At 52.8% G+C, this 27,920-nt stretch overlaps 13 protein-coding genes across 13 annotated transcripts; 5 read left to right on the top strand and 8 right to left on the bottom strand.

The window, feature by feature from the left end:
- Positions 1-2,259: 2,259 nt before the first annotated feature.
- BU26DRAFT_555528 (PLP-dependent transferase) lies at positions 2,260-3,684 on the top strand (the record flags this gene model as incomplete). Its single annotated transcript, XM_033832326.1, has 1 exon — positions 2,260-3,684. The coding sequence occupies one exon, from the start codon at positions 2,260-2,262 to the stop codon at positions 3,682-3,684; it is 1,425 nt and encodes a 474-aa protein (XP_033677261.1).
- Positions 3,685-4,359: 675 nt separating this feature from the next.
- On the bottom strand, positions 4,360-5,320 carry BU26DRAFT_584416 (uncharacterized protein; the record flags this gene model as incomplete). The annotated part of the gene is made up of 3 exons (XM_033834595.1): positions 4,998-5,320; positions 4,873-4,900; positions 4,360-4,824 (listed from the first exon to the last, which is right to left on the bottom strand). Exons 1-3 carry the CDS (start codon positions 5,279-5,281, stop codon positions 4,360-4,362), a joined length of 777 nt encoding a protein of 258 aa, XP_033677260.1. The 5' UTR covers positions 5,282-5,320.
- A 159-nt stretch (positions 5,321-5,479) lies between these two features.
- BU26DRAFT_467428 (DnaJ-domain-containing protein) lies at positions 5,480-7,543 on the bottom strand. Its single transcript, XM_033825261.1, has 2 exons — positions 7,263-7,543; positions 5,480-7,204 (listed from the first exon to the last, which is right to left on the bottom strand). The coding sequence occupies exons 1-2, from the start codon at positions 7,419-7,421 to the stop codon at positions 5,903-5,905; spliced, it is 1,461 nt and encodes a 486-aa protein (XP_033677259.1). The 5' UTR covers positions 7,422-7,543; the 3' UTR covers positions 5,480-5,902.
- A 320-nt stretch (positions 7,544-7,863) lies between these two features.
- BU26DRAFT_157549 (uncharacterized protein) lies at positions 7,864-9,692 on the top strand. Its single transcript, XM_033820081.1, has one exon. The coding sequence runs from the start codon at positions 7,962-7,964 to the stop codon at positions 9,492-9,494; it is 1,533 nt and encodes a 510-aa protein (XP_033677258.1). The 5' UTR covers positions 7,864-7,961; the 3' UTR covers positions 9,495-9,692.
- Positions 9,693-13,076, top strand: BU26DRAFT_157550 (kinase-like protein). The gene is made up of 3 exons (XM_033820082.1): positions 9,693-11,747; positions 11,808-12,882; positions 13,046-13,076. The coding sequence occupies exons 1-2, from the start codon at positions 9,890-9,892 to the stop codon at positions 12,737-12,739; spliced, it is 2,790 nt and encodes a 929-aa protein (XP_033677257.1). The 5' UTR covers positions 9,693-9,889; the 3' UTR covers positions 12,740-12,882; positions 13,046-13,076.
- Positions 13,077-13,476: 400 nt separating this feature from the next.
- BU26DRAFT_157532 (uncharacterized protein) lies at positions 13,477-14,484 on the bottom strand. The gene is made up of 2 exons (XM_033820080.1): positions 14,398-14,484; positions 13,477-14,336 (listed from the first exon to the last, which is right to left on the bottom strand). Exon 2 carries the CDS (start codon positions 14,108-14,110, stop codon positions 13,508-13,510), a length of 603 nt encoding a protein of 200 aa, XP_033677256.1. The 5' UTR covers positions 14,111-14,336; positions 14,398-14,484; the 3' UTR covers positions 13,477-13,507.
- Positions 14,485-15,361: 877 nt separating this feature from the next.
- On the bottom strand, positions 15,362-17,332 carry BU26DRAFT_157517 (uncharacterized protein). The gene is made up of 2 exons (XM_033820078.1): positions 17,263-17,332; positions 15,362-17,185 (listed from the first exon to the last, which is right to left on the bottom strand). Exon 2 carries the CDS (start codon positions 17,023-17,025, stop codon positions 15,577-15,579), a length of 1,449 nt encoding a protein of 482 aa, XP_033677255.1. The 5' UTR covers positions 17,026-17,185; positions 17,263-17,332; the 3' UTR covers positions 15,362-15,576.
- An 83-nt stretch (positions 17,333-17,415) lies between these two features.
- Positions 17,416-18,539, bottom strand: BU26DRAFT_524429 (uncharacterized protein). The gene is made up of 2 exons (XM_033830286.1): positions 17,543-18,539; positions 17,416-17,489 (listed from the first exon to the last, which is right to left on the bottom strand). Exon 1 carries the CDS (start codon positions 18,435-18,437, stop codon positions 17,616-17,618), a length of 822 nt encoding a protein of 273 aa, XP_033677254.1. The 5' UTR covers positions 18,438-18,539; the 3' UTR covers positions 17,416-17,489; positions 17,543-17,615.
- A 438-nt stretch (positions 18,540-18,977) lies between these two features.
- Positions 18,978-20,062, top strand: BU26DRAFT_438722 (oxidoreductase-like protein; the record flags this gene model as incomplete). Its single annotated transcript, XM_033824302.1, has 2 exons — positions 18,978-19,245; positions 19,299-20,062. 2 exons carry the CDS (start codon positions 18,978-18,980, stop codon positions 20,060-20,062), a joined length of 1,032 nt encoding a protein of 343 aa, XP_033677253.1.
- A 171-nt stretch (positions 20,063-20,233) lies between these two features.
- BU26DRAFT_570934 (uncharacterized protein) lies at positions 20,234-21,321 on the bottom strand (the record flags this gene model as incomplete). The annotated part of the gene is made up of 2 exons (XM_033834082.1): positions 20,234-20,948; positions 20,999-21,321. 2 exons carry the CDS (start codon positions 21,319-21,321, stop codon positions 20,234-20,236), a joined length of 1,038 nt encoding a protein of 345 aa, XP_033677252.1.
- Positions 21,322-21,618: 297 nt separating this feature from the next.
- Positions 21,619-23,926, bottom strand: BU26DRAFT_584404 (alkaline phosphatase; the record flags this gene model as incomplete). Its single annotated transcript, XM_033834594.1, has 9 exons — positions 21,619-21,836; positions 21,906-22,245; positions 22,299-22,623; positions 22,682-22,814; positions 22,868-22,936; positions 22,987-23,010; positions 23,060-23,156; positions 23,219-23,437; positions 23,489-23,926. The coding sequence occupies 9 exons, from the start codon at positions 23,924-23,926 to the stop codon at positions 21,619-21,621; spliced, it is 1,863 nt and encodes a 620-aa protein (XP_033677251.1).
- Positions 23,927-24,481: 555 nt separating this feature from the next.
- Positions 24,482-25,897, bottom strand: BU26DRAFT_524424 (reticulon-4-interacting protein 1, mitochondrial precursor). Its single transcript, XM_033830285.1, has one exon. The coding sequence runs from the start codon at positions 25,822-25,824 to the stop codon at positions 24,658-24,660; it is 1,167 nt and encodes a 388-aa protein (XP_033677250.1). The 5' UTR covers positions 25,825-25,897; the 3' UTR covers positions 24,482-24,657.
- A 391-nt stretch (positions 25,898-26,288) lies between these two features.
- BU26DRAFT_157448 (uncharacterized protein) lies at positions 26,289-27,562 on the top strand. The gene is made up of 2 exons (XM_033820077.1): positions 26,289-27,016; positions 27,073-27,562. Exons 1-2 carry the CDS (start codon positions 26,493-26,495, stop codon positions 27,338-27,340), a joined length of 792 nt encoding a protein of 263 aa, XP_033677249.1. The 5' UTR covers positions 26,289-26,492; the 3' UTR covers positions 27,341-27,562.
- The last annotated feature ends 358 nt before the right edge of the window (positions 27,563-27,920 follow it).

Raw genomic sequence — 27,920 nt, 5'->3', positions numbered from 1 at the left:
TGCTTCGCCGCGGGCTAGCGAAGCTTGTGCGGCGGCGCCGAGGCGCGCGCTGATTGGCTGGATTGTCAGCGGATGTTGACGACGGGAGCAAATAGAGGGATGGGATTGAAGAACGTGGTGTAAGAGCTTGAGGCGTAAGACGGGATGTTTTGATGGAACTGTTAGTTATTTTTGCATAAGGTGTACTGATGGGAAGGAGAGTGGGGGTTTTGGTCACGTGCCTATACTCTCACCGCGTCGTCCAACCCTTTAGCGACATTGAGCTACGCATTATTTAATATAATGACCTACCTCAAGGGGAGCATCTTCTAAGTTCATTACCATGTTTCGAAGTGACCGATCACCCACTTAATAAATCTCACAAGCCGTTCCCAAATCTCACCTATCCATATTGCACATTCTCTTCTCTGTAACGGAATATAACTTTATATACCTTCGTCTAAGGCAGTAGCTTACAGACAGGTCTTACGAAAACGCTTCAGGATCAAGGGACGCAAACCGCGCCTCGGGAAGGATCCCTGCATCTTAGCACGCTCAAAGACTTCAGAAAGCGCTCCAACCTCACAGTAGTATAACACCACGGCAGTCTCCTAACCTCCTTCAGCGCTCGCAACACCGTAGTGCCACGACGCCTCCCCCCTCCCCTCCACAACAGTATAGCACTTCAGCTCTTCCGCCTCTCTTCTCTCCTCTTCCCTCCCTTACTAGGACCACGCTTCCCTTCCCTTCCCGCACCGCACACAAAACATCACTTCAACCCCAGCCGCCGTACACCTCACCCCTTCCATCCACCATCTCCTTACACTGCGTCATCTGCCCTTTGCGCGAGAGTCTATCGGATCCCCTAACAGCGTCTTTTTTAGCCGCTCAAGCCTCGTGCTAGAGCGCAGCGCGCTGCTATTTTTTTCTTAACCGCGCTCTTGCTATGCGTGAGTTTTCGTACGTTAATCCCCGCGCGCGCCGTCGTACGAATGTTTGGAATGGATGCAGATTGTGTGTGTATGATGGTCTGGTTGAGGCGCTAGGAAACTGAGGGCTTTACGTTTGGTAGATGGGTACGGAGATGCGCGATTCTAGACGAAGCCGCGGTATGTGAGGTGCTCAGGACATGTGGATCCACCGGTTTTGCCGCCGGGGTGCTGAAGCTGGTCCGGTTATGCAGCGGATATCTAGGAGGTGGGCATCCGCTGGTGATGGGATGGAGCGGTGTGTGGTGCGCGATGTGCTGCTGTTCCTGTTTGGTTTCGATTAAGGTTTGCCTGGATAGAGCGGCTTGCTTCGGAGAGGTAGAGGTTGCGATTCGGTGGAAGGGATGGGCTGTGTGGGGGTTTCGGGCAGCTGGCGGAGTGTGCTTATTCGTTGTATACAGGGACTGTTTTCGGAGGCGGACTGCGACTGCGGTCGCGGTGATTGATTCGCTCTCTGGAGCATACGTATTTCCTTAGAGCGCGTGTTCCGTAATGAGGAAGTCGGTGTTCGGTTCGAGCCAGTGAGCATATACCACACTGCTAAGCTCCCGGGGCAAACGAAAGAAGAGAGACCTGCTTTGCGCTTAGAAAGCGCTTTGGAGGGTTTGGATTTGAAGCGGCGGTAAGACTTACTGTGCTTGGGTGTTGACGGCCTATTTTCTTTGTGGTCTTTTGTGCTGGGCGTAAGCAGTGCGTCTAGCTGGAAGAAGTAGAAGTGTGCGGAGATAACGCAAGATATGTTGCCTTTGGGCAAGAGGGATCCGCTGAAAATAGCGTAGCAATGAGGGAGAGAGGAATTGGGAAATTGGGGACGCCGTTGCCGTTGGGCTTCTTCGCAAGAAGGTGAAGGGGAAGAAATTTGGTCGTGAAGATTCTCGGTACGCTCTGGCGACTTGAGCTATTGCAGGAAGAGCCCTCTCCAGTGTAGTTCTTTGGTGGTTTTCATGGTCGATTTCCAAGTGTACTGTACGGGGGTGTTATGTTGGAACGGAGGAACATGCATCCACGCGTCCCTCTATACCCTATTGTGATTTGAATGCGTAGAACAGGAGTTAATCGCAGAGTGCTTGAGCTGGGAACCTCGTTGAGAAATGTCTGGATAGACCAACTGATAGCGGGGATTGGTTTTCGTATCTGCAGACCCCGCAATTTGTAAGTTCACCCCCACTAAAGACACTGCAATCGTCATCACGCTGAAGACTTCTAACATGAGAATAACCAACAGCACTCAACATTCATCAGCTGGGTCCGCTTTCTGTGTGCTTTCGCGTCATCATCCACCGCAGGTACTATGGATCCTTACACTAGCCCAAATCCGCGCGCCGAACTAGATGCTATTCTCTCCTCCATCCAAACCATCGCGGAACGATACACAAACATGATGCTCAACATGGACACTGAAGCCCTGGTCAAAGTCACCCAACCAGCCGATATCCCCTCCCTTTCCGCACTAGCCATTCCCTTCTCCGCCCCACAAGACATTGACCAAGTCCTCCGAGAAGCATTCGAAATCTTTGACCACCGCCTCCGGACGAACCATCCGCGTTTCTTCAGCTTCATCCCCAGTCCAGCATCTCCGCTCTCGTTCCTGGGCGACTCCCTCACAAGTTCATTCAACACCTTTGCGGGATGTAAACTGGAAGGCGCAGGCCCAAGCGCGATTGAGAAGTCTTTGATCGAATGGCTGGCCGAACGCGTGGGCTTGCCGGATACAGCTGGAGGTGTCTTCGTATCAGGCGGATCGATGGCGAATCTGACGGCGATAGCGGTAGCGCGGGATCAGATTGTGCCGTGCGGAAAGGAGGCTCTAGGAGTGGCGTATGTGACAGATCAGACGCACTCCTCTGTTGCGAAAGCGCTGCGAATTCTCGGGTTCAGAGGACATCAGATATGGCGTCTGCCGGCGGACGAGAAGTTTCGTATGGATCCGCAAACGCTGCAAAGAGCGATCCACGAGGACCGCGAGGCGGGCCGGGTACCCTTCGTCGTGATCGCAACCTGCGGAACGACTAACACGGGAAGTGTGGATCCACTCTCCGATATCTCCTCTATCTGCCGAAAAGAGCGTCTATGGATGCATGTCGATGGCGCGTACGGAGCTTCCGCCTCGCTCTCAGCCTCGCATCGCCACATGGTCAGTGGACTCGAACTCGCCGACAGCATATCCTGGGATGCACACAAGTGGCTTTTTCAAACCTACGGCTGTGGTCTCATTCTCGTGAGAGACAAAAAGCACCTTTTGGATAGTTTCGCAACAGATGCCGAGTACATGCGCGACATCACCGAAGAGCAGGACGTGCCCAACTTCTGGAACTACGGCATCGAGCTGACCAAGCCCGCGCGGGCGATGAAGCTCTGGTTCACGATGCGCGTTCTGGGCGTCGATACGCTGGGTCGGATGATCGATCAGGGTTTTCACCTGGCTGAACGAGCAGAGCAGGAATTGAGGAAACGGAGAGATTGGGAGATTACGAGTCCAGCGTGTATGGCGATTCTGACTTTTCGGTTTGCGCCATCGGGGAAGAGCGAGAGGGGGATGGATGCGCTGAATGTGGCGCTCTCGAAACGTCTTCTTGAGGAGAACGTTGCGGGCATTTTGACGACGGAGCTAAGGGGGAGGGTGGTGCTGCGTATTTGTCCGATTAATCCACGGCTTAGCGGAGAGGAGATGGCGGATACAATTGAGAGGCTCGACCTGATTGCTCATGAGCTATGAATTAGTTAGGTCCTGCAATCTGGAAAACTACTGTCAAACCAGGACCCAAGAAGTAATCCGTGCCATAACGAGATGCGTTCCATAATATTGGCAAGAAACACCCGAGGGCGCCTAACTTCTATATTCTAGGTCAACTAAAAATGCGGAAGATACTCCAGCCATCTAATATTGGTATACGCGCCCCGCTCCATACTCCTCATACTAGCAAAAATCTCTATCGTGAGATACAGCCGACAAAGCACATATACGGGAATGATGAAATGATCGATGCCTTCTTGTGGTTCGTCAGTCCCCGTGATACCCAGCTCCCTATTACTCTCTTCTGAATCTAGACCAATGGGAGGCTTTCCGAGGGAGGACCCCCAACGGCGAGTGTCCCACCAAAAGCGTATCTGGGGCGCAAGCATATGAGAGAGAGCAAAGATAGTAGGGAACAGTGCACATCCAATCGACGCAAGCCTCCACGACCACTTCTCAAAATTTGATGGGAACGCCCAGTTCCAGGCTAGGAGGTGGCAGGCGGCAAATGCGAGCGCGGCGACGATGACGAACCAGCCGCGTGCCCAGTGATAGAGGGAGAAAAGATGGAGGTTTTTTTGACGCAGGGTGGCCAGCCTTCTGATTCCTTCCGAAGTTTGAATGTCGCCGTCAGGAAGTATCGCGCGGATATCGACCTCATCGTCCTGGTAGGAGACTGGTCTTATTTGGGGCTTTTTGTGTTTTGGTGGGAAAACCTTTCGATGCGTCCCGTGGAGTGTAATGATCAGAGGCCTCTCGACATCGAGCGGTTTGTTCCACCATAAAAACGTATGAGATGAGCGTGCACACGACGATTGCGAGGGTGAAGAGCTCAAGAGGAGCGATGAGGAGGCCCTGGCCATATCGAGCGCCGATTTCGGTCGCGAACCACGCGATCTGACCGAACGCAATCGCCTTGATTAGCCACGACGCCTTGCTCTTATCCTGAACATCTTCCTCAGAGATGAATGGGAGTTCCATGCCCCTGTCCATAAGTTCCCGAAAGCCATGGTCGCCATCAGGGCTCTTCAACATTCTTACGCGGACGCCGGAAGGGAGCTCAATGGCCAAGCCGCCCATTTCGAGGAAGAATGCGTGCGTCATTGTCCAGCGATCATGAATCTACTTACTCTTTAGAGTGGACAGAACGCATTTTCCGGGGAACCATACCTTTTCCCAATACCGACGGATGTCCTTCCTTCGACAACGTCTGTGGTACCGCTCTATTACACGCCAGATGTCAGATGAAGTAGGAAGGGTTTTGTAGGGGGATAATACTTCTCTGATCCTCATACCAGGTGTCAAACTCCTCCATCCAGTTTCTAGCGTAACGCCAGTCTCGAAATGCTGCAGTTGCTACAAACTCAGGGGCTAGTATAGCCACCATCATCCACTTAATCTTCCGTAGCTTGATCATTATACAGGAGTCTTCATCCGCTGGCACATTGAGATGGACAGCTGACCAGGAGCAGAGGAAGAGGGTGATTAGGTTGCTGTACAGCAGCGATGCTGTTCCGCGATCGTGATACGCTTCGGGCATCCACCCAACTGTTTGATTGTTGGGCTGAGGGGTATCCATGTTCTAAGCTGGCTAATAGTCTTGGTGAGGACAAGGTGGTTTATGAAGGAGATTCGGTGCTCAAGGCAAAACTTGCCTTTCTGGAAAGGCTGAGTGACCCCGCAATCCATGCATGCAGATATTCGCTCTCTATCCTGATTCGCCTGCTGTAAGAGCCTCACTCTCGATGACTGACCTCCTGCATCGTAAGCTAATGCTGTTCGGAATAGATAGATTTGGATCTTGGAGCCATGATTATGGGACGCTCTCATCATTCCGCCTACACTATCTCGATGCCACTCAGCCAGTCCAGTAAAAGAGTCGAAAGGAATTCGTAAAGCATGATACGTAAAGGACAGACCCCGGCAAAAAAAAAAAATTACCAAATGAGTCGCTTCGTGCCAATGCCCAATTGTGCTGCGCAATCTATGTACTGATGTCCAGTATACCAACTCGTCCCCTAGAAGCTTCATGATTCTCTTTTCTAAAATGGAGACATATCCAAGAGGAACGAACCAAGGTGGTATGGATGCCTATGCTGGGTTATATTACCAACCGCCGTAGAAAGAGTACCGGGTAAACAAGCATAACCATTCTCTAAGGAACTGGAGACCATCGAACAGAGGACCGCACTGCGCGATCCTAATCGTAGTAAGCCCAACGGTCATCATCCCATGGGGAAAGAGGAGGCGATGGTGGAGGAGATGGGTCACTGCCATAGGTGTCATAGCTGTGTCCCCATGTTTCCGTGTAATCATGCTCGTCATACGCGTCATACCACGTCGATAAGGGAACATGGGGCCCCTTTCCTTTAGCTCTCGAGGAGTGGGCGCTCCCTCGGGGCTCCTCATAGTATGTTGTAGGAGTGCCGCCGGCTTTCAGAGTTTTCATACACGCAGCGCAAGCGATGGTGCTGCATCTGGGGCATTGGTAGGCGAATCGAAACAAAGAGCGTGTGCAGTGCGCACATTCATAATGACCCATGACCTTTTTCCAGTAGACCTTATGCTCGCAGGTCATCTTCGTTGTGGTCTGCTGTTTCGCAGCCTTCTGGTTTTGCTTCTTGGCACGTTTTTCACGCCTTTCCCTTTCTACCGTTGCTGCTCTTGCTTTTCGTGCAACCTCTTCTTGTGTTCTCTTGAAGGCAGCGTCTCTTGCAGCACGCTCCTCTGCCAGCTTCTTCCGTCGAGCCGCCTCTGCGGCCTCCCTTCTGGCTGCTTCTTCTCTGGCGGCTTTTTCCCTAGCTTCCCTGGCCGACCGTTGCTGCTCCTCATATCTTCGTCTGGATTCTGCTTCAGCCTTCTCCCTCGCTTCCCTCGCTACACGTTGCTGCTCCTCGTATCGTCTTCTAGCTTCTGCTGCCGCCTGCTCCCTTGCGAGTCTTTCCCTTCTCTCTTTTTCTCTTTGCTCGGCTTGCAACCTTGCATTCTCCTGCTCTCGGCGCCGCGACAATTCTTCTTTCAGTTGCTGCAGGCGTGACTGTTCTCTATCGAGCCGTGGCTGCTTGATCCTGATCGCGGCCTCGCTATCTAAATTCTGGCGCCGAATGCCATTCTTCTCCTCTTCAGAGAGCCTTTGCGACAAAGATGCGAGGACATTCCACCAATATGGGACATCGCTTGTAAGCTTTGCCCTATTTTCCAGAATTTTGGCATTGAGGGCGGCTATTTCGGTCTCCAGGATGTTCACATCCTTCTGGCATCGACGGATGCTCTGTTCCTGCTGCCACTCCCAGCTCAACCATTCTGACCTTTTCTTCTGGCTCTCGGCTTGGGATCTCGCATCGTTGTATGTTGTGGTACTCGGTCGTGGAGGCTGCCAGCTCGATTGCGGCGTAGTCGAAGGTTCCGAGGTGTTCGGACGAGCATTAACTTGTGGATGATAGATGATGTCGTACTCACGCCTTTTGGCGGCGTCTCCGAGGACCTCCCAGGCCACATTGATCTGCACTAAATCGTCAGTATTGCTTGGCTACTGATGGTGCGTTTCCGGTGGCACTCACCAGCTGGATCTTCAAGGTAGCGCTCTGGGAGCCGCCATTCTTATCTGGGTGATGCAGTCGTGCCAGACGGCGATACGACGCCTTGATCACATCGTGAGTTGCCGTGGTGGAGACTTCAAGGACTGCATAATAATCGTGGGTTGGGATCGCTGGAGCCATGGCAACGATTAACGTCTTGAAGTTAGACGATGAAGCTAGGGCGGCGCCTGAAGTGGTAGCGAGGCGGGCCGAGCGGGGAGCGGGGAGACTACAGCCCCTGTTACCCCTCACCCGGATCAACCCTTCAAACGACTCATTGATAACTTACCGTTTCCTCGAATACGTTGCCCGACTGCATGGTGGCTGATGGCTTTCCCACTTTCACGATCAGGCCATGCTGCTTGTCGCCTTCCAATATCCTCCTGCATATGAGCTGAGCAGAGCCTTGCCCAGCTCTCATCTGATAGGTCTTCTCGGGGAGCCTTGTGGACTCACTTCAACACCATTCAGCAACGCCACTCAGCCTTGCGAAAGTTTGCCTTGCAAGTCTTTAGGTGTGGCCAGAATTGCACCAGGCAGTACTTAAATGGTAGTAAGGCCACTGCTGCGACAACTGCGGCTTTTCAGTTGCATTCCACTTTCCCAGGAATAGCCTTATCCTCTTGGAATTCTTATATTCTCCCGACTGTTGGGTGCACCACACGCCTTGCATTCAAAGTTATGGCTGCTGCCCTCGTTGGCCTTATCGGCCTTGGACTCGCAGCGCCTGGTGTCATTAATGTTTTCCTCCAGGCCGGAAACTACGTTGCTGGAAGACTGGAGGAGAACAAGAAAGCCAAAGAATTCGCCACGAACCTTAGGACTTTTTACATTGCCGACGAAGTGGACGTGCTGCGACTTCACATGAAGAGCGCGCATGCGATTGTCACAGACCCGCGAACCGAACCTTTCGAAAAGACAAGGCTCAATAATCACTTTGAGGAAATCAAGTCTCTCCTTCAATCGATAAACGAGTTCACCAATGTGGTATTGTCAACCGAATGGGACCTTCGCTTCAAGCGAAGGTCGGCTCTCGCTGAGCTGAGGAAAAGCACCGCTCGATGCAAAGATTGCATTGAAAACTTCCGCGATCGCGTCCGGGCGCTGAGGGATATTCACTACTCCGAATCCGATCTTCTGCTACGCCCTCTTGATTTCAATTGGGTCCTGTCCGAAGCGGATCCTATCACGTTGAGCGCATCGGCCCTCGTCCGTCTCGGAAGGACTACCCGTGAGATTCGTGGAACCCCACCCATGTCCCGACGATTCTTTTATGAGACTATTCCATATACAAAGTCCACGAAGTTGGCCATCCAGCAGAATCTCGAAGTCGTGGTGCAAAAGCTTGCGATGGGGGGCAGCGGCGTTCTCCCTCTCCTCGGCTTCAGGGACGATGACGCAGAAGAGCAATTTCAAATCATCTTCGTTCTTCCGCAGCGCGAGGCCTATCCATCGACCCTATCGTCATTGATCAGAGAAATCGAAGTAGTCCCGTCCCTGAATGTGCGAGTGAATATCTGCGTTCAACTCGCCGAAGCTGCGCTTTATCTCCATTCGGTGGGACTAGTCCATAAAGGCATACGACCGGATAACATCGCAGTCCTACCAAATGAAAATGGAGATATTTTCGATGCAGACGACAAAGTCGTGGTCTTCCTCTTCGGCTTCGACGTGTCGAGGCCGATCGACCAATACAACACCGCGCACGCTGGAGAGCTCCTATGGCAGCGGCGGATCTACCAGCATCCTCAACGACAGAAGAGAGTTGCTGATGCAGACTACAACATGGGTCATGATATCTACAGCCTCGGAGCTTGTGCATTGGAGATTCTTCGATGGAGCTCATTCGTGCGTCTGCAGATCAATCGATACGGAGAGGAAGAATACACACTGTCCCCCGAGTTTCTGACAATCTACCGGAAGTTCAAGGAAGGAGCGGGCGAAAGCCGTGATCGGGAGTCATCGGACATGGCAATCGTGATGAGCGATCCTAAAAGAGTCCAAAGGATTCTCACTACTTGCTGCAAGAACGAGGTGTCTCGCTTAGCTGGCCGGAAGTTGGCCAATATTGTTTCCGACTGCCTGAAAATGGTCGACGTAGAAGCGGAGCTCGGAGCTGAGGGCCTGTTCAAGGCTGAGGATCCCACAAACGTCGGCACTCAATTTGTCGACCGTGTTCTCGTCCAGTTTCGCGAGGTGGCAAACGCTATTTAGACCGAGGAAATGAAATAGGGGCATTCTTTTGGCATTGCAAGAACATGGGCTATATACTGTCTCCTCATAACTTCTCATACGGCAGGGTGGCCATGCAGCATGCTGTGTGGGGCAGAAGAAGCGAAGGCAACGAATTGCAGGACGAAGCCACCCAACCTCACGCCATGGCGCCTGCGGGCTTGCTCAGCTGAGCAGCAGCTGCCGGCGATCAGGCTGTTCTCTAATCGTCAAGTATTTGTCTGCATTAAGTTGGAGAACCTGGCCGCAGCCTGCCATGACTCTTCCACCGTCCTCGGAGAGCGCAACCTTTCTCAACGCCATTTGCCTTAGGAGTTGTATTCGACAAGAAGTCAACCTTATTCGCAATCCGAGATCCCTCGATCGCTCAGGACCAAATGTCTCGCGAAAACCGTCGATCAGTTCGTCGCCAGGTCCGCGACAGCCCTTACCTTAGGTTTCTGAAACTCAACGACTTCAACAGCCCAGACACTTTAGGATGGTCTGGGAAAGGAAATCATGTCGAGTATCAGCGTCACGGAGATGTCCCGCTCACGCTGGGCGACTGTCTAGGCCGGGGCAGCTATGCCATCGTCCAGAGGGTGATCTGTTCGGACACCGATAAACGACCATTGGCCCAAAAGATCATATTGGACTATAGAACAGGCGGAATCGAGAAGGTTATGACCGAAGTCAAATGCATCCAACATCTCCGCCATCGCCATATTGTCCAGCTTGTCGGCACGTATGTGGTGAGATGGACTCTCCACATCCTACTATTTCCGGTTGGACAGTGGAATCTCCGGCAGTTCCTCCAAGAATTCGAGGATGAGAAAATGGAATCGAAAGCATATCCGGACTTCTACAGCCTTGGGACATTCTTCAAATGTCTGGCTTGCGGTGTGGCGTACCTCCACGAGGAGGTTGTTCCTCATATCATCAATTTGGACATCAAGCCGGAGAACATTATAGTACGGCGATGTTCCGACCGGCGACTGAGTGTCTTTATAACCGATTTCGGCGTGTCAAGGAGCTTTCAGCCGAGCTCCCCCAGCACAGACGCCAACACACTGTACACGACGCCTATTTACCAAGCGCCCGAGATCGCCAAGAAGCGAGAGTATGGACGGAAAGCCGACATATTCTCTTTGGGGTGCGTTTACTCTGAGATGGCTACGATCTTAGCGGGGAAAACCGTGCAAGCTTACAGCAAACATCGCGAACATACTCTTCCCGGAATCATACAACCCAGTATTGCTTTTGAGAGTAACCTTGGCGCATCGATGAAGTGGCTCGAAGAGCTCAAGTCTCTCTCTCCGCTCAAAAAGCCATCCACCGGGCGGAATATCGCATGGTGGTCCAGTTTACTTGATCGAATCGAGAAGATGATGTCCGCATACCCCGATGATCGGTACACAAGTGAAGAACTCGTCAATTCGTTTCCCCCTGGCCCCTGTTGTAGGGTGCCTTTGGAGGAATATCAGGTGCTTGAGCAATCTCTACAAGCTTCCGACTGTGCCGGGCGATTGGCAAGCGATCACGCAAGCACCGAGGCATCTCCTTCTCTAACGTCAGCCTCTACTCCAGTCTCCGAAGAGGCTTCCGAGCCTGCCTCGCTCCAAGATGCACCTAGTTCCGCTTTCCAAGAGGTCGAGATAGCTCCCGATCCAGAGCCGCAAATTGCTCTACTAACGGAGCCGTCCGAGAGCGATCCATCTTTACCCCAATTCGACTGGTCAGGAAAAGGATTCCATGCTCAGTACGACAACCCGAAAGAGGTACCGCTCCAGTTACTTGAAATGCTGGGAGCAGGCGCCGCATCTTCAGTCCTCAAAGTGCAGACTACCAACAAGGGCCCCTACGTTTTCGCACAGAAGAGTCTGGAGATAAGAGGGCATCGACTGAGGTTGGAAATGCTGATGCGAGAGGTTGAAGTCCTTCAGAAACTCAGACATCCGCATATAGTGCGGCTTACAGGCACTGCATACGATAAGAGGTTCTTCTCTATCCTGACCTACCCAGCTGCAGACTGGAACCTGACCAATTTCATGGAGCAACTGGAAGGAGAGCCGTCATCCTCTAGAGACCCTATCATCGTAGAGCGGAAGGAAGCTCTACTAAAGTTCACCACTTGTCTCATCCATGCTCTCGAGTACCTGCACCGGCGGGGCATTAGGCATAAGGATATCAAACCGAGTAACATACTGGTGCAGAGGTGGGGTACAGAAGGTCACGGATATCACGTCTACCTCTCAGGTACGCATGATGCCACAGTTTAGGGACATACCAGAGAATGGGAAACTGATTAACCGACAGATTTCGGTATCTCCACCCAGATGGGCGCTGACGACATAAGTGTGACTACGGGTCCCGCGTCTTACACGCCCCGATATGCGTCGCCGGAAACACTTCGTCTCGAGCGCCGTGGTCGCGCATCAGACATATTCTCAATGGGCTGTGTGTGGGTGGAGATGTATACCGTCATCATAGGGGAGACTCTCGCCTCGCTCTCCGAGCACCTTGAAACTCTCAGTGGCGCCCCAGGGGACGATTACGAGAGTGACGGAGTCGACGATGGGGCCAATGCACCACCAGTGGAGCAGGACGGTAGTCTTGGACTATACCGGCATAGTGCTGGGGCGTCCTATGCGAGCAGACTAAAGAGCACCGTAGGGTGGATACACAGGCTGCGGAACTTCTGCACGATGCACGCATCGCTAATCGGCGGCGAATGTGGCAAGTTCTCAGGCCTGGATATATCTGCGGAGATGCTGGAAACTCGTCTAGACTACGTTGAGAGCATGATTGAGGAAGACCCCCACAAACGGCCCGTAGCACCCTATCTCTGCAGAGTACTCGAGCCAAACGACTGCTGCACCTCACAAATTAGTCCTTACGACACCGAAATTGCGCAGGCGAAATCCGTTCCTGAAATGCTTCCACCCAGCACGCGACCAAACACCATAGGACCAATCACGCATTCGCCGGCGCAAAGCACGCATTCAGTTGAAAAACATCCGATTCGACCACAGACGCTTCCGGCGCAGACAAGCCCAGCAGTTCCTACCCGCAGCAAGCTCCCAAAGATCAAGCGTTGGATGTCATCCCACTTGCGGAGGGCGAGCACTACGAGTTCCAATAGCAATTCGAGGTCCCCAGAGAGGACTACCAAGTCGCCTCTAGTTCGAACTGCTACTGGACTAATGGAAAGTCCGAAACGAGAGAATCAAAATATAACACCCTCGTAGAACTTAACGCGGAAGATTCAATAATGGATGGCGGCGTTTATTATGATAAGTCTAGGCGTTTCGGCGAATAAATAGTCGTAGTGTCGCTCTTAGCTTCAATCATCTTACTCGGTCAGGTCGTGAATGATTCATGAACATGGCCCGTAAGCCTCACCCTCTTCCTTCAATCTCCTCATTTACACTGTACGGAGCAAAATTCAGTCTCTGGATACTGCCTGACAGCAGTGCGCCTATAAACTCAGGCAATCTTCACTATCAGCTACGCACCCCGCTTCACCGCCCCTCTGACTTGATACGATCCCACAGGTGAACAGCTCTTTGGCGATTTCGTTCCAGGATGATTCGGTATGGCTCGACATTACGGCTCGAACTCTCATTTGTAAATGTCATTGTTCTTCCGCGCAAGCTAAAAGAATTAACCGAGTGAGCGGAGGTGCCCCGGGCATCTTTCGCGACTCCGTCACTAGTCATCCAACCGACATCATAGTCACGTCCTACAAGCAAGTATTAGCTGTGGGACGGCGCACATTCTTGACATGAATATTGACGCCAAGGTCCATTGCATAAATGGCAGTACCATCGCCGACTCTCTTTTCATAGACAAAGTCGTTGAGCTCGTCCGACGCAGGCGCACCCCTGGAAGGAATGCGTCCAGTACGAAGCCTCCCTTATCAGTGGTGCAAATATGTCGGACTCGCTCGTTCTGACCATCCATAACCAGATCTTTGACAGCTTGTTCCTGCTACGCCCATTCAGCGTTTGCGCGTTTTACAGTGGCGGTGCGAGTGTTAATCTGCTCAAGTGCTTGAGAGTTTGTTGCTGAACCCTACTATCACTGATCAATTCACTATTCTCCGCAATATCCGCAATGTCTGGGCGTTCCTTAGCCTCTTTGACTCCCTCCCCATCCAGAAATACGTCTCGCCATCCTCTGACTTTCCGATCTTCTCTCTTGAGTCCTCTTCTCGAAATCTCTTTCCTCTCCCTTATCCTACTTTTGTCCTTCACTTTAGAGTCCAGCCATTCCCGCGCCTTGTTGACTTGTTCTACGTCGTTCAGGTCTTTAGCCCATACTATCCATGCTTTGGATTCCGCGTAAACACGCGCTTCGGTTGATCGATAACTAAGTGGCGCGTCTTCAGGCTCAAACAGTCGAATGCCTTTGCGATGCTTGAGCTCGTCTGGTGAGACGCCCTCCTTCAGTGCCACCCTCCATGAGACGAGTTCTTCGATGGTTCGGTTGTCGAGGATATCTTCGTCTAACAGCGACTGCAGGAATGATTTAGTTTCGGACAGCTCGGTTAGGTCATCGGGGTGACTCGGATAGACGGTGTAGAAGACGTGATTTGCGCGTGGGACCGGATGATCCATCTCGGATGTAGTGGGGATGTCTCTGTGCCAACTGTCAGCAAAGGGGGTTTGAGAGTACTATTTGAATGAAAAGAAGCCAGGTTATAAACAAAGTCATAGTGAGTGAGAGTGTGCGAACGTAGACGGATGGAATGGAGTGTCGATGAGTGATTGAGCAATGGTTCCACCCGGTTTTCGTCTTCGATTTATATGTTTTCGGCCTGACGACACGTATATTCATGAATTGCTGGACCAGGTGAAGCGACGTCGTCAGAGAGAGCCGTCGACGTGTCCCAAAGAAATCCTACATTGTTGGCTAATCCTGAAGGGGGTGAGAGGGCGAGGCTAAGTGTTGGAGTCGACAGGTTTGCGGCGAACAGTAGCTCGAAGATAACATAGCGCCGGAAGCATAGATAGACTGATCCTACGGAAGGTATGTGGTATCTCGGAGAACCAATCGCTGGGCTACAAATAAAGAAACGTATTTAGTACCTAAGTGGGGCTGGAGGCGAAGGCTGCTGTGCCCGGAGGTTTACGGGCTATGGATCCTAGCGGCATAGTCGAGCGTGAGCGTCTGGGTTCCCCGAACGAATCGAAGATGCGCTCTGAGGGCCCGCTGTGAAGCTAAAGACTCATCGTGTCAGATCGCCCTGAGAGAAAAAGTCCAGTGCCTCGTATATTTATTGAAGAACCTAGATCTTAAGGGCCACTGTCCGGATAGAGTGAAGGAGCGAGATAAGGAAACGGACGTGTTGACCTGCTTCGTACCTTTCAGGGAGTTTGCCGGTTTCCGAACTACATATTGATTCTATGATGAGTTCACATCAATCTCCTCGTTGGAGCCGAAAGAATTGATGTTCGTTGTCACGAACATGCTCTAAATGCGGCGAGGCATACGAAGTGACGTCACCAGACAGCTCTCAGCCTGCCGAAAAGACACATGCTACCAGGCGATGTAGAAGTTAAATGTGTTAGACAAGCAGCCATAGATGGTAAGGACGTAAACGTTGTTGGCATTTAAGGAGAATCACCTCTAACCCGAGGTACGTGATTAGCTCACGTGACGTTATGTATATACCGATGTATATTCTAAGGTTGCCCGCTCTAAGTGATGCCTCAGTCGATCCTTCAACTACCCACAAATTTGTAGTCCTCATACAAACCCTTGTGTGAGCTGATGGAAGGATCACGTCCCGTGAACATGAAAGACTTCTTGGAGCCATCGGGATTTCAGAACAGGTGCATCCGAATACCACAAGGTATGTAGCACCATGTAAGTCCACATTGTGATGAGTGGCAGCTGAGCCGGAATGCGGCCAATGCCGCAATTCCTATAGGAAATTTGAACAAGAAACAACAGGGAGAGGAGAATGGGTCTAAAGGAGAAACTCCTATCCCTTCAAGTTTCGAGCACCCCGTCGTCAAAGATGCCATCTCTGCGTCACGCAATCCTCCACACTGCTCCATCGCCCAAGCACCCACCTACCCTACACACCAAAAACCCCCCTCCAAAGCTCCCAATTCTCATACGCTCTACTCTTATATCTTTCCCCACCGCGCATCCCCGCGCCCTCCTCAACACAAATCCTCCTCTGCACCCCACTAACCGCGACAGCCTCTTCATTCTTATATGGATAGACCTGTGCCTGCGCCTCTACGGCCCCAGGTACTCTCCTATCCGTCGTCGCCGTCAGAATCCCCACTACCGTCTTCACCCCCAGCAGATCCGACACATTATCCCCTAGCCTAGGGAAGACATGATCGAGCAGCAGGAAAGGCAGTTTGAGCAGGCGCTTGATTGGTTTGTACAAACGGCCTAATGGGCCGTAGGAAAGGATATCACCGTAGACGTCGCCGCTCCCGAGGGTTGCCGAGTTGGGCGAAACGAGCCTAGCGTTGAGGTCGTCGATGTGCGACTCGATGTTCGGGATTATGGGACTTTGTAGATCGTTCTCCAGCTTGTCGATATCCCTAACCGCTTCCAGGAGCCAGCGCAAGACGCAATTCCCCAGCACCTCATTCGGCCAGATCGTCTTCCCCAGCTTATCCGGCAGCAATCCCAGCCACCGCTCCACCGGATTCCACGGCCGCTGCCTCAAGAAGCGAAACGTCTGCCTGCCCAAATCGTAGTGGCATCCGGGGAACCACTTCTGCACGACCTCGGCCCTGCACTCGCCGTCCCCCGGGAAAATCAAACAGGGCTGGAAACACCACAGGCGGTCGTGCAGAGCAGGCGCATGGTACACAGTCTTCACCGCGGATGAGACGTTCTGGTCGTGGAACTCGAATTCCGGCCAATCGAGCCCGATCCCGGCGTTTAATCGCGGTATCCCCAGTGCACCGACTGTGTCGATAAGGCCCATGAAGCGGATCGGTCGGTGAACAGGCCAAACGCGCTCCGGATCGCCTCTCAACTCCTCACACCTCCTGCTCTTTGGATGGTCGACCGCCAGCGGACTGCGGTACGTGCGGTATACCTCGCGACACAGCGTGTTCACATCTTCGCCGCTGAGACGGCCTCTGCGTATGATACCGCAGTTATTTATCATGCCGCCCACGCACCTTACCGTAAAAGAGCCGCGACTAAAACCAAACAGCCAAATCTCATCGTGCTCGGAGGTAAAATTCTGCACAATAAACTTATAGACCGAAATGCATTCTTCGCCGATGGAGGACGCGGTTGCGCCGTCCCAGATATATGAGAGGAAGGTTTTGTTCAGACCAACGCCTTCCTGGTAGCCGGCGATAACGTTGGGGTCATATGTAAGGATGGGGTGCACTATGGTGGGTTCGCGGCCTTCTGGTTGGGCGAACTGGACTGTGCCGACCATATTGGCGAGCTTGCGGATGTTGCTGGGAGGGGCGTTGGGGACGGCGGTTTCGCGCCCGACCCAGGTTCCGTCGCAGAAGATGACGAGGCGTTTTGGGGGAGACATGATCGTAGGGATATGAATAAAGTATTGATAAGTAGTGTAAGGAAAATCGGGGGATAGGGAGCGGATTGGTGATGAAGTAGGGTGGCGAAGGGGTAGAAACAGAATGCACGCAATAAATAAAATACTAACGTTGATAGAATGATGGGGAATTTCATTCCTTCTATTTGCCTATGTTCTAGGTGTCAGGTGCAGCTGGTTCGTTGGGGTGTCCACATGCCAACCGCCACTGTCACATACCTGCATGTGTTCTGTGTGGAACATGCCGAGATATTTTGGCTTCGCCATGTGGTTTGCTTTTGCCTGCGAACCACACCAATCCATCTCAGCTGAAAGCCCGCTCAAGATGAGGGCGTCAAATGCACAGCTCTTGGGCTTTCCAGCCCTCACGCCGTGTCGCTTATGCTCTTGGCGAGTAGAATAATCCAGATCAAGCCATTCCGCCCGGCTGCGTTTCGAAGTGTGGACTGGAAAGATGAGAGGACTGTACCAGATATGCTGACGAGGTCGAAAGCCTTACGAGGTAGATACTCGCACAGGACCTTTCACTGCTTGAGTGCGTTGACGGATCGACCGTGCTCTGCAGCCAGCTCTTAATGTCCCAAAATCTCATCCATAGCAGTCCACATCTCCCTCTGTAAATCTACCCTTCTCTTCTCCGCATCAACGCTCTCCTCGGCCACCACACTCCCCTTCCCCTCCGGCGCCTCCTTCGCAAACCCCTCCAGCGTCTGCCTCACCTTATCCGCCATCTTCTTCACGCCCTCGACCTCCGCCTTCTTCCTCTCCACCTGCTCCTCCATGAGCATAATCAGCGTCTCCCGCGCCTGATGCGGCCGATACTCGTTGATCAACGCATGCATATTCAGCACCAGCGTCAATATATCCCTCAGCTTCTCGTCCTTCTTCTCGGAGGTAGGGTTCACGGCGACAACGCCGAGCAGCTCGACGAAGGAGAGCATTACCGAGCGCAGGAAGCGGAAGAGGTAGCGTTGGCGGTCGATGCTGGACCAGTCGGACGCGGAGGGTGGGGGGTACAGTTGCTCGTATTTCCAGCCCTCGAGGATGCCGGCCTCCTGCTGTTTGTCCCAGAGCGTGTCGCTGATCCAGGCCATGATGTTCTCGAACTCGTCGACGCCGCGCACCTTAGCAACTTCGCCGAAGACGCGGTATTCGGCATCTTCTGCTGGCGGTTCGGGTGGGACGAGGTAGCGGAGCTCGGTCGGTAGCTCTAGTAATTGGGACGCGGTGAGCGGCGGTGATGAAGCGACGCCGTCGTTTGAGGGAGCTGCGCGCTGCTCCTTGAACTGCTTCAGGCGCTCTTGATTCTCCGTCGTGAAATGCTTGTAGAAGGGCGGCGGGTCGGGGAAGAAGGAGCTGAGCTCGGGCTGATCCTGTTGAGGCTGTTGCGCCATTGCGGGAGCTGAACTGATCTGCTCAGTTGTGTTGTAGTTGCGGCGGGTAGGGTGAGAGCGACTCGACTATATGCACCGGGTATTGAGCGCGTCGTGAAGTTGTGGAAGGCGCAAGGTGAATGTTAGCTCTGGTCTTGGCACTCCACGATGCCGCGGCAACTCGCGCACGGACACAACCTTCATTGGGCTAGCCCCGTGTGCAATCCATGGATGGCCGGCCCAGCGCAGGTCGAGTTGACCAAATTCCTATGCAGTAACGCTCTCACAGGGCAGATCCCGAAACGTGCAATTAGACGCGTAAGGCCCCGCAGACGTCTGAGGTGTAGCGAGCCCTTAGGACCCCATTTGTAAGGATCTTAGATGACAAATGCAGAGGGGTTGACCCACGAGTGGAACATCATAGATATCAAAGTAAAGTCCATAGAATATAAGCCTCCAAACTCAATTTCAAAGGTCCATCTTCCATACCAACAGTCTCTTCCCTCACCAGCCGAGCATTCCAGCGAACCCTCAAAACATTCCATCTTTCAGCGTGCAACCATGTCTACCCAGCGAGCAGTCGTCCACAAGTCCCAGGGCGTGGCTGAAGTCCGAACTGACGTCCCTCTCCCCCAGCTCAAGGACGACTACATCCTTGTCAAGACCAAAGCCATAGCCCTCAATCCTACGGACTGGAAAAGCCTCCAGAATCGCACTTCGCCCGGAGCAATCGTCGGCTGCGACTACTCGGGTGTTGTGGAAGACGTAGGAACGACCGTCTCCACACGCTTCAAAGTCGGAGATAGGGTCGCCGGATTCGTCTTCGGGGGTAAGGGTCCAAATGCGAGGTCTCCGTACAGCAATGGCTGACGTTACGTGCAGCCAACCCGGGCGACCACAACGACGGCGCGTTTGCTGAGTACATCAGAGCCAAGGGAGAGTTCCAAGTCAAAATCGCCGATAACGTGACTTTTGAGGACGCGGCCACTTTGGGCGTGGGTATTACCACCGTTGGCCAAGGACTCTACCAGTCGCTCGGCCTTCCTCTTCCCCCTAAGAAGGTGCAGGAGCACACCTCGATCTTGATCTACGGGGGCTCGACGGCGACCGGGACTCTGGCTGTCCAGTATGCCAAATTCTCCGGTCTACACGTTATCGCGACTGCCTCCCCGCGCAACTTCGATCTTGTGCGCAAACTCGGAGCGGACGAGGTGTTCGACTACAAAGACCCAGACTGCGGCGCTAAGATCCGCGAAGCTACCAAAGACAATCTCAAGCTAGTCTTCGACACCATCTCTGAGAAGTCTTCTGTAGCCATCTCGTGTGCAGCGCTCAGCACCCAGGGTGGCCACTACTCGTCCTTCCCTCCCGTGAAGGCCCGCCCGCGTGATGACGTAAAGTACAGCTCCACACTCGCGTACACCGCCCTCGGGGTAAAGTTTAGCGACGATTATCCGGCGAGCCAGGCGGACTACGAGTTCGGCGTCAAGTTTTGGAGGCTAAGCGAAGAGTTGATCAACAGCGGCAAGATCAAGGCGCACCCGGTAGAGGTTCGGGCGGGAGGTCTCGACGTTGTCCCGCAAGGCCTGCAGGACCTCAAGGATGGGAATATCAGCGGTGTTAAGCTTGTGTACAAGGTCGAGTAACGAATCGGTCATCGCAGAAACATAAGCGCCATTGAACAGTTGCTTGTTGCTGTCCGTAGGAGATCGATCGCCACTTCTTAACCATCGCACCGTTTCGCCGTTCAAATAGAAGCCCAACCTGGAGAACATTCGCCATTCTGTAGGTCATGATCAGGCGCGGTATCAGACGGTTCAGATCCACAAGGAGCGGTCGTTGTGTTTTAAGACCCATTTCCGGAAGTTCTCTTCCTCTTCCTGCTCGAGGCGAGTGCCCTTTGCTGAGCCCAGGTCTCGGCCACTATTATGTCCGGCGTGCATCTTATTCTGTTCCCACGAGTATTCCTTTGGAGGTTTCGAAACGCTAAGCTCCAGGCGACGCCCCAGTAATTCATATCCGTTATACGCATCTTTCGCATGCTCGAGTTCCTCTTTGCTGTTGAAAACGACAAATATCAAATAGCCCGAGAGGTGCGCATTCGACCTGGTCTGTGGGTACTTGCCAAAGCTGCTGATGCCTTCGACATTATAAGAGTGGAAAAGGGGGTAGAGCCATTTGAAATCTCTGCGGATGTTCAACTTGGGGGGTAGATTATCGATGCACATCTGTCTGCTCTGTCTGATAAACTTCAGAATATCTTGCGGAGGTGCGAAGAGCGGGCCTCGGGTTCGATGCTGGGAGACCTCTGCTGTTGGCGATGCAAACCAACCCCAAGTCCAGTCCGGCCATTTGGATATGCTTTGCAAATAGCTAATACCGGCTCTCTCTATAATAATCCGTCGATTAAAGAGGGGTGCTCCGCTTACTTTGCTGATGGCAGCGGATGCTAACTCTGGGGTAGGGAGGAGAACGTGCGCAGATCCGTAGTTCAGTCCATTAGTCGTACGATGAAAGACGACACAGCGCTCACTTTTCATAATGAGAACAGATTTATCTAGGGAGGTTAGGAGACTGCTTACACTGGAAACCCGTATTCTTCAAAGAGCAGTTCGACATCGGCCTGAAGAGCAAATTTTGGGACTCTGCGGACCATGAGCAGTCTCCCACGCCTTTCTTCGTCGAACATCCTCAGCAATACTTCGGCTCTGTTTCGTGGAAGCGGGCGACCGTCATCAGACAGTTGTGGTGGCGCTTTCGAGTGGGCATTTCGCGCGGTGGACAACAGGCTACAGCCGACAAAGCGTTTTTGGAGCGGAACGCGCCCCCGGAAAAGCGATAGCGAGCTGCTGGGCGGTTCGATAACCTTGAGAAGATTGGTTGGGGTATTCCGCAAGGTTGCCATTTTGGATCATCAGCGACGTCCCAGATGCATTGGCGCGTGGATCGGAGAGACTTCGGATCCGCGAAACTGCGAAAGGGATGCGGGCTACGCACGGACGTAGGCCAAAGCGGGTAAGCGCGATCACGTGCTTTATAAGTTTTCCAAGGTCAAATCACTGGGGGGTGTAAACATTTAGTATACTGTTTAATTTGCTGTTAAGCTTTGTACTAGTCGGAAATGTGAGTGAAGAGTTTAACTAAAATCCACCCCGCGCACTACTAACCCCCACCTAGGGACCTCCTACATTGCCTCCAACTCTCAATACTGTATAAACACCTGATCAAAAGCTGTAACATTCCACATGCCCGTCTCCGTATTCAGCGTCACATTCGTCTGCTTCACGCTGCCCCTCTGCAAGGCCCCAGTCTCAACCGTTCCATTCGCGACGCTCCTCTGCAGATGATTGTCTCCAGCCTTGACGGTGAAGTTCGCCAGACTTATCTCGAGAGGGTTACGGAAAGATACCGTGGGGCAGCCTGCAATCATCAGCTTCGCACCAAAAGAAGTGGAAAGAGGGAGGATAGGAAGGGAAAACAGGTGCGTACCGTAGTAGTTCGCCGTGATCTCAGAGGGAGTAATGTGCAGCTCGTAGTACCCTCGATAGTACCCCTCGCTCCACTGAAGCTCCCTGTTGTCTTGGACTAAGCCGGCGGACTTCTTGTTTGCGCTCCCGATGGTTCCACCGAAGCCCGTGGATGAGACTGCCGTTCCCGCGAATTCTACGCCAACGGAACCAGCACCGGTGGATTGGTCGTATGGCATCTGATCGAGCCAGACAAGATCCGAGACCCAGTTTGCATGCGAGTCACCAGCGAGAAAGACGGTGTTTGAGATACTGTTGGAGTAGAGGTGGTGCAGAGTGCGGTTGCGATTCGCGGTGTAGCCCTTCCAGCGTCAAATTCTCCGAAGCCATGGAAGGGTTGGGGGGAGTGACTTACATCCCACTGATCTGCGTTCAACCAGTTACTGCTCCTCGCTGTGTTGTTGATACGGGAGAAGATGATCTGATTTCCCACAAGCCTCCACGTAGCCCCCCTGCTAGCGGATTTCGACAGCTGACCGTAAAACCAGTTCTCTTGGTGGCTTCCCATGAGAGATCTACCTGCGTCATCCTTGAGCTCCGCGACGTACTCGTTGTTCCAGCCCAGCGTCGTGATGGAGCGGTCGTAGTTTCGCGTGTCGAGCATAATCAGATCGAGAAGCTTGCCCAGCTGGAAGGAACGCCAGATGCGGAGATTGTCGTCCATGTCGACTTGGCGAATGCTGAGTAGACATCAGGGGTGTGGCGAAAAAAAAAAATGAGAAACCGGGGGACACTTACGGCATCCATTCGAAGTACGCGCGAACAGCATTCATCTTGCGTTGATCGACGCTGACACCGCCATCCTTCAGGAAAGAGTCCTCCGTGTTGTTGAGGTTACTAGAGCCATCCCGATAGCCGTTATTAGATACCTCTGATAGGGTCTTAGCAACGCTGTAGCCGTCACGTAGTATGGGCTCTACCCACCGTGATCATCCCAGACTGGGATCCAAGGATACTGGCGATGAGAGAGAAGTAGATCCAGATCCGTCCGATCTATGCGCTAAATTAGCGTGGGGCCGAAGGTAACTTCGTTGGCAAAGTACATTGAGCGATTCTAGTCCGATAATCTGTATTGTACGTTAGAACCGGCTGGCTTTCGGCAAAGGCTGCCCATACCGTAGAGGGTGAAGATCTCGTCGCTAGGATTCGTGGCGCGCGGGTCTTTCCCGAGCGTGCCTTTCCCAGTCTCGTAGATGTAGTCACCGAGATGAATCTGGAGATTGCGTGAGCCATCTGCCAGAAGTTTAGATCCCGAGGTCCCCTGCGCAAGCTCACCACATAGTCGATCTTATCCTTCCGCGCAGCATTTCCATAAGCGTTGAAATACCCATTCGGATAGTTGCTACAGGAATACACTGCCAGCCCAAGCTTCGAGACATCATCTTCTGCGTCTGGGCTCGTCTTCGTGCGTCCAAGCGGGCTCTTGTTGCTCGACCCGCAAACAGTGAATTGATAATAGTATTGCGTGAAAGGCTGCAGATTCTTCGCTTCAACCTACTTCAAGTCAGTATGGGACTGGAAAAATGGGCACCTTGGCATACCCACCTTTACCGTGTAATCAATATCCGAAGTCGTATACGCGGTTCCCTTATCCACAACCCTCGAAAAGTTCCTATCACTTCCAACCTGATACTCAACGCAGATCGGATTGGGAGAAGCCTTGATATACGTTTCCGTATCATGGTTATACAGTGGCACATTTCCCTCAACGGTCACGTTTGACGCGTCATTCTCTCCTTCTGGCGAAATGCGCGTCCATAAGATGACGGAGGTAGGGTAAGGATCGCCGGATGCAACTCCGTGTGTGAAGTTCAACTGCGTAGGATCCCAAGCTCGTGTCTCCAAACCTCGTTTCGCAACCGTAGGGACATCGATTCCCAGAGAAATGTGTCGCCGCGATGGGGATGCGTAATTGAGATTGGTATGCCATGTAGCCGTAACGGCTGATGCAAATGACACTGCAGTGATCAGAAAAGCTGCCATGGTGAACAGGCGCAGATTCCACTTACCAGGCTTTCATCAGTAGAGCCATCCATCACATATATATTCACAACCCCGGAACATATCCCTGCGGGTTTCCGTACTACACTCCTACCGAGCGTGATCTGCCCTCGTATTTACCATCGCGAAGCCTAATCTCGATCATTAAACCAATCAAATGAATGATAAATGAAGCGTGGTGTAGTCTTCTTCCTCGTGCCAAGATGACGGCAAATGCACAGATATACCCGTGCCAAGGGTGGTGGCTGGGACTGGCTGTGCCTGAGCAGAGCGAGACGAAGCGTCCCTGTCAAGCGTTTCTTGGCGCATTAGTCCATGCATACTCCCCACACCATGGGAATCGTAACTTCCATGTCACCAAGAACGACGAACGCGATGGGAAGGGTGTTTGTAGGCCGCCGCGGAGCAAACAAAAAGATATTGATTAATGAGCCTAGAGGCCGAGTATAGGTAAGGAAAAATCCTGTGCAATGAACGGAGGTGAAAAGAAATGAAGCAAACGGGATATCGTCGATCCGAACCTTTCGTCAAATCATAGTATTACCTGAGAGTGTCCTCGTTACCCCCTACTGCCGAAGGAAAGCTCCACAAACTTTGTTTACAAAATGAACGACATTCAGGAAGTGGGTGAAATAGAAGGAAAGATAATCGGCCATGGCGCGTATCCATTTCAATCTCGCTACCAGATACCCCTGCACTCTGCCCTTTTTCATCTACTCCTTCTTGACATGTACCACAATCTTGCCCTTCGCTCTTCCTGTCTTGAGCTTCTCAAAAGCCTTGGGAACATCATCAAACTCGAACACTGAGTCCAGAATCGGGCGGACCTTCCCCTCCTGCATCCACTTTCCCAGCTGGGCCAGGTTTTCGGCATTGTTCTTAACCATCATCATATGGTATTTTCTTTTTCCGCCACCAAGAAACCCTGGAAGCAGCATGTTGCTGGCGACATTGAGGAAACCGCCAAAGCCAGCGGGACCGCTGACTTGGACAAACGTGCCAGTAGGCACGAGGAAGTTGTGCGAGACTTTGTAGAAGTCTCGAGGCGATCCGGCATTGTCGACGACGAGGCTGAAGACCTGACCCTTCTCTTTCAACGCTGTGACTACATCAACCGATTTGTAATCTAGGACTTCATCCGCTCCGAGGCCCTTGCAAAGCTCGACGTTGGCGCCCGAGCAGGAAGTCGTTACATGACAGCCGAGAGCTTTGGCGATCTGGATCCCGAATACGCCGGTGCCGCCTGAGCCTCCATTGATGAAGATCTTGTCGCCCTCTTTGACATAAGGCTTGATGGATTGATACATGGTCAGTCCCGTGCACCCCACTCCAGCCATGTCGTCTACCTGCATTCCATCCGGCATTGGGGCAATCATTTCTTTCGAGACAGCAATGTACTCAGCCAGCGATCCGTGGCCAAAGGTGCCAATGTACGATCCAAACACCATCTCACCGACGCGGAAAGAGTCGACCTTGCTTCCTTTCTCGGCAACCTTGCCGCAAAAATCCATGCCCGGCGTAGAAATAGCCGGTATCGGTATGAGAGCTTTAGTGACCATTCCCATCTCAGGGAATTTGTAGTCGGCGGGATTGAGCGCTGCGCTGTGGACTTCGACTAGGATCTGGCTGTCGGTGATATGCGGTTTGGACGTACCGGCGGCTGGGAGGAACAGGTTCTTTTCCAGGCCGCCGCGGGCATTCTTGAACTGCCACGCTCGCATTGTTGCCGCCATTTTCTCAAAGGAATTCCGTGAATGATGATGAGATGGGAGTGGGCGTGATGATGGAAGATCGATGTTTGCTGCCTTTGTAGGGTCTCCCGATATTGTCATGCCACCGCTCCATCTCTTCCGGCGGGGCAAGCGCAGCCCACCCGCCATTACGCGTAACGCATGTCATGAGTGGCGCAATGGACTATAAATGAGCGCGGCGCAATTTTCGTTGCGAGTGGCCTCACACAGGTGGTACTCCGGACGAAGTGTGAACGAAGTGCGAGGACGGACGCATTGCAGGAGTCGGCTAGTCTCTTTCCGGCTAGACCCGATTTGTACGCTTGTACACCCCGGGGCCACATTCTCCCTCCGTCTCTCACATTGCCTGCTTTACCTTCTCGCGGTCTGTCACTCCTCTGTAAAGTAGCCATTCCACCTCGATGTAATATTCGTTTGCATTTTCCGTTGACGGTCGCACATGTCCACAAAGGGTATAGTCTAGCCGAGGCTATCCCTCAAACTAGAAGCTGTGCTATCTACCCCACAATGCCATTCTCACCTTTCCATCGGGAAACTTACGTCTCGTTTAACGGTAGACGACTGGAATGCACAGCTCTATATCTAGTTTCATCCTCCGTCTCCAAACCGAAGAGAGCCAGCCCAGCGCGTAAGCTCCGATTTCGGCGTTGAGTGAGGAGGCCAGGTGCGTGTGAATCATCTCCAGGCTGGGCTTCTTTGCACTCCTTCACTTCTTTCCCTACCACAGCTCTCCGTTCCCTATTCGGCCTGATCCTCCTGATTCCCTCTCCGACATCGACTGGGTTGAAGTTGTCACAATGGGCGTCTTCTACGAGACCATCCCCTCCTCCCTCCGCCCATGGATCCTCGAGCAGAAGATGCTCTGGGTAGGCTCCGCGCCCCTGTCCGCCGACGGCCACATAAACATCTCTCCCAAAGGCGGCCAATACTTCGGCATCGTCGACGAGCGGACCTTCTGGTACATGGATCTGACCGGCAGCGGCGTCGAGACGCATGCGCACCTGCACGAACCGGGAAACGGACGTATTTGCGTCATGTTCATGGCATTCGAGGGCCCACCGCGCATCATCCGCATCTGGGGCAAAGGGCGAGCCATCGAGAACGGATCGAAAGAGTTCGAGGCGTTTGTGCAGAACCACAAGGTCAAGGCGATCCCGGGCTCGAGGAGTATTATCGTCGTAGATGTGCATCAGGTGGCGACGAGCTGTGGGTTCTCAGTGCCGTTCTATGAGTGGAAGGGGTGGAGAACGACGTTGAATGATTTCTTTGAGAAGAAGGATAGGGCGTATAAGGCTGGGAAGGAAGACGAGAGCATGGACAAGTGAGTGCGACCCTTGGCATCGGCATCTAAACTGCTCAGTACTTACCATTGTCCAGGTATTGGGCGTATAAGTCTCAACTGAGCATCGATGGCTTGCCTGGCATGAAGCGAGGCTACGACTACGCACAGAAGAACAACGTCGCTCCTCTGAAGAAGATGGTCGGAAAATGGGCGCCTAAGGCCCCTCGCACTGCATACACCATTTCTCCAGTGCATCTCTTCCTCGTCGGGATGCTGAGCTTCATTATCGGGGTAACACTGACACTTACGCTGGCTTCTCCGGAGACCGTCAGGCGGATCCAGCACAAGGAGCACTTTTTCTGAGGACAGAACTTCATGAGGCATTCTAACCATCTCCATGGATATCCCTGGCTTCGCGGGCTTTGGGATTTCGGCATTCTGGACGCGGTTCTCCTGTTACGTTGTGGCGTTCCATGACTTCTTGTTATATCCTCATCAACATCTGCGCATAGAACAGAAACCTTGCGAAGAGCCAGGCGAAGCCCTGGATAATACGAGCGATTAGCGGACTCATCGGCGCAGTCCTGGCTTCCAAGTCATTGTCCTATTCTGCGCGCGCCCTGCAGTTCTCGAAGGTATCTTACTCGCACACTACATCTCATTATTTCACAAGAGGAATCCAGAATCCTCCCGTCAACTTCGTCTCCCTTTCCCTACCTTCCACAAACCGCCACATAAAGCGACTAGTCTCCAAATTAACGAATATAGGCTTGAACAAAATTTCAAACCAGGGTTCGCGCGGCCAGTATGCAAGCTGTCCATATCAGGCTAGTGTCAACACCCATTTGGCCCTCCAGGGCTATTTCTGGCTTCACGAACATTAGGCCACCCACTCGCGAACCTGTCCGGGTCCTTCCCGCCATTCCCGCATCTCAGACATACA

The sequence above is a fragment of the Trematosphaeria pertusa genome (assembly GCF_010094035.1).
Source record: "Trematosphaeria pertusa strain CBS 122368 unplaced genomic scaffold BU26scaffold_20, whole genome shotgun sequence".
In the NCBI taxonomy this organism is placed as follows: Eukaryota; Fungi; Ascomycota; class Dothideomycetes; order Pleosporales; family Trematosphaeriaceae; genus Trematosphaeria; species Trematosphaeria pertusa.
Note: the sequence above shows the minus strand (reverse complement) of the source record. Positions and strands in the feature narration are given on the sequence as shown.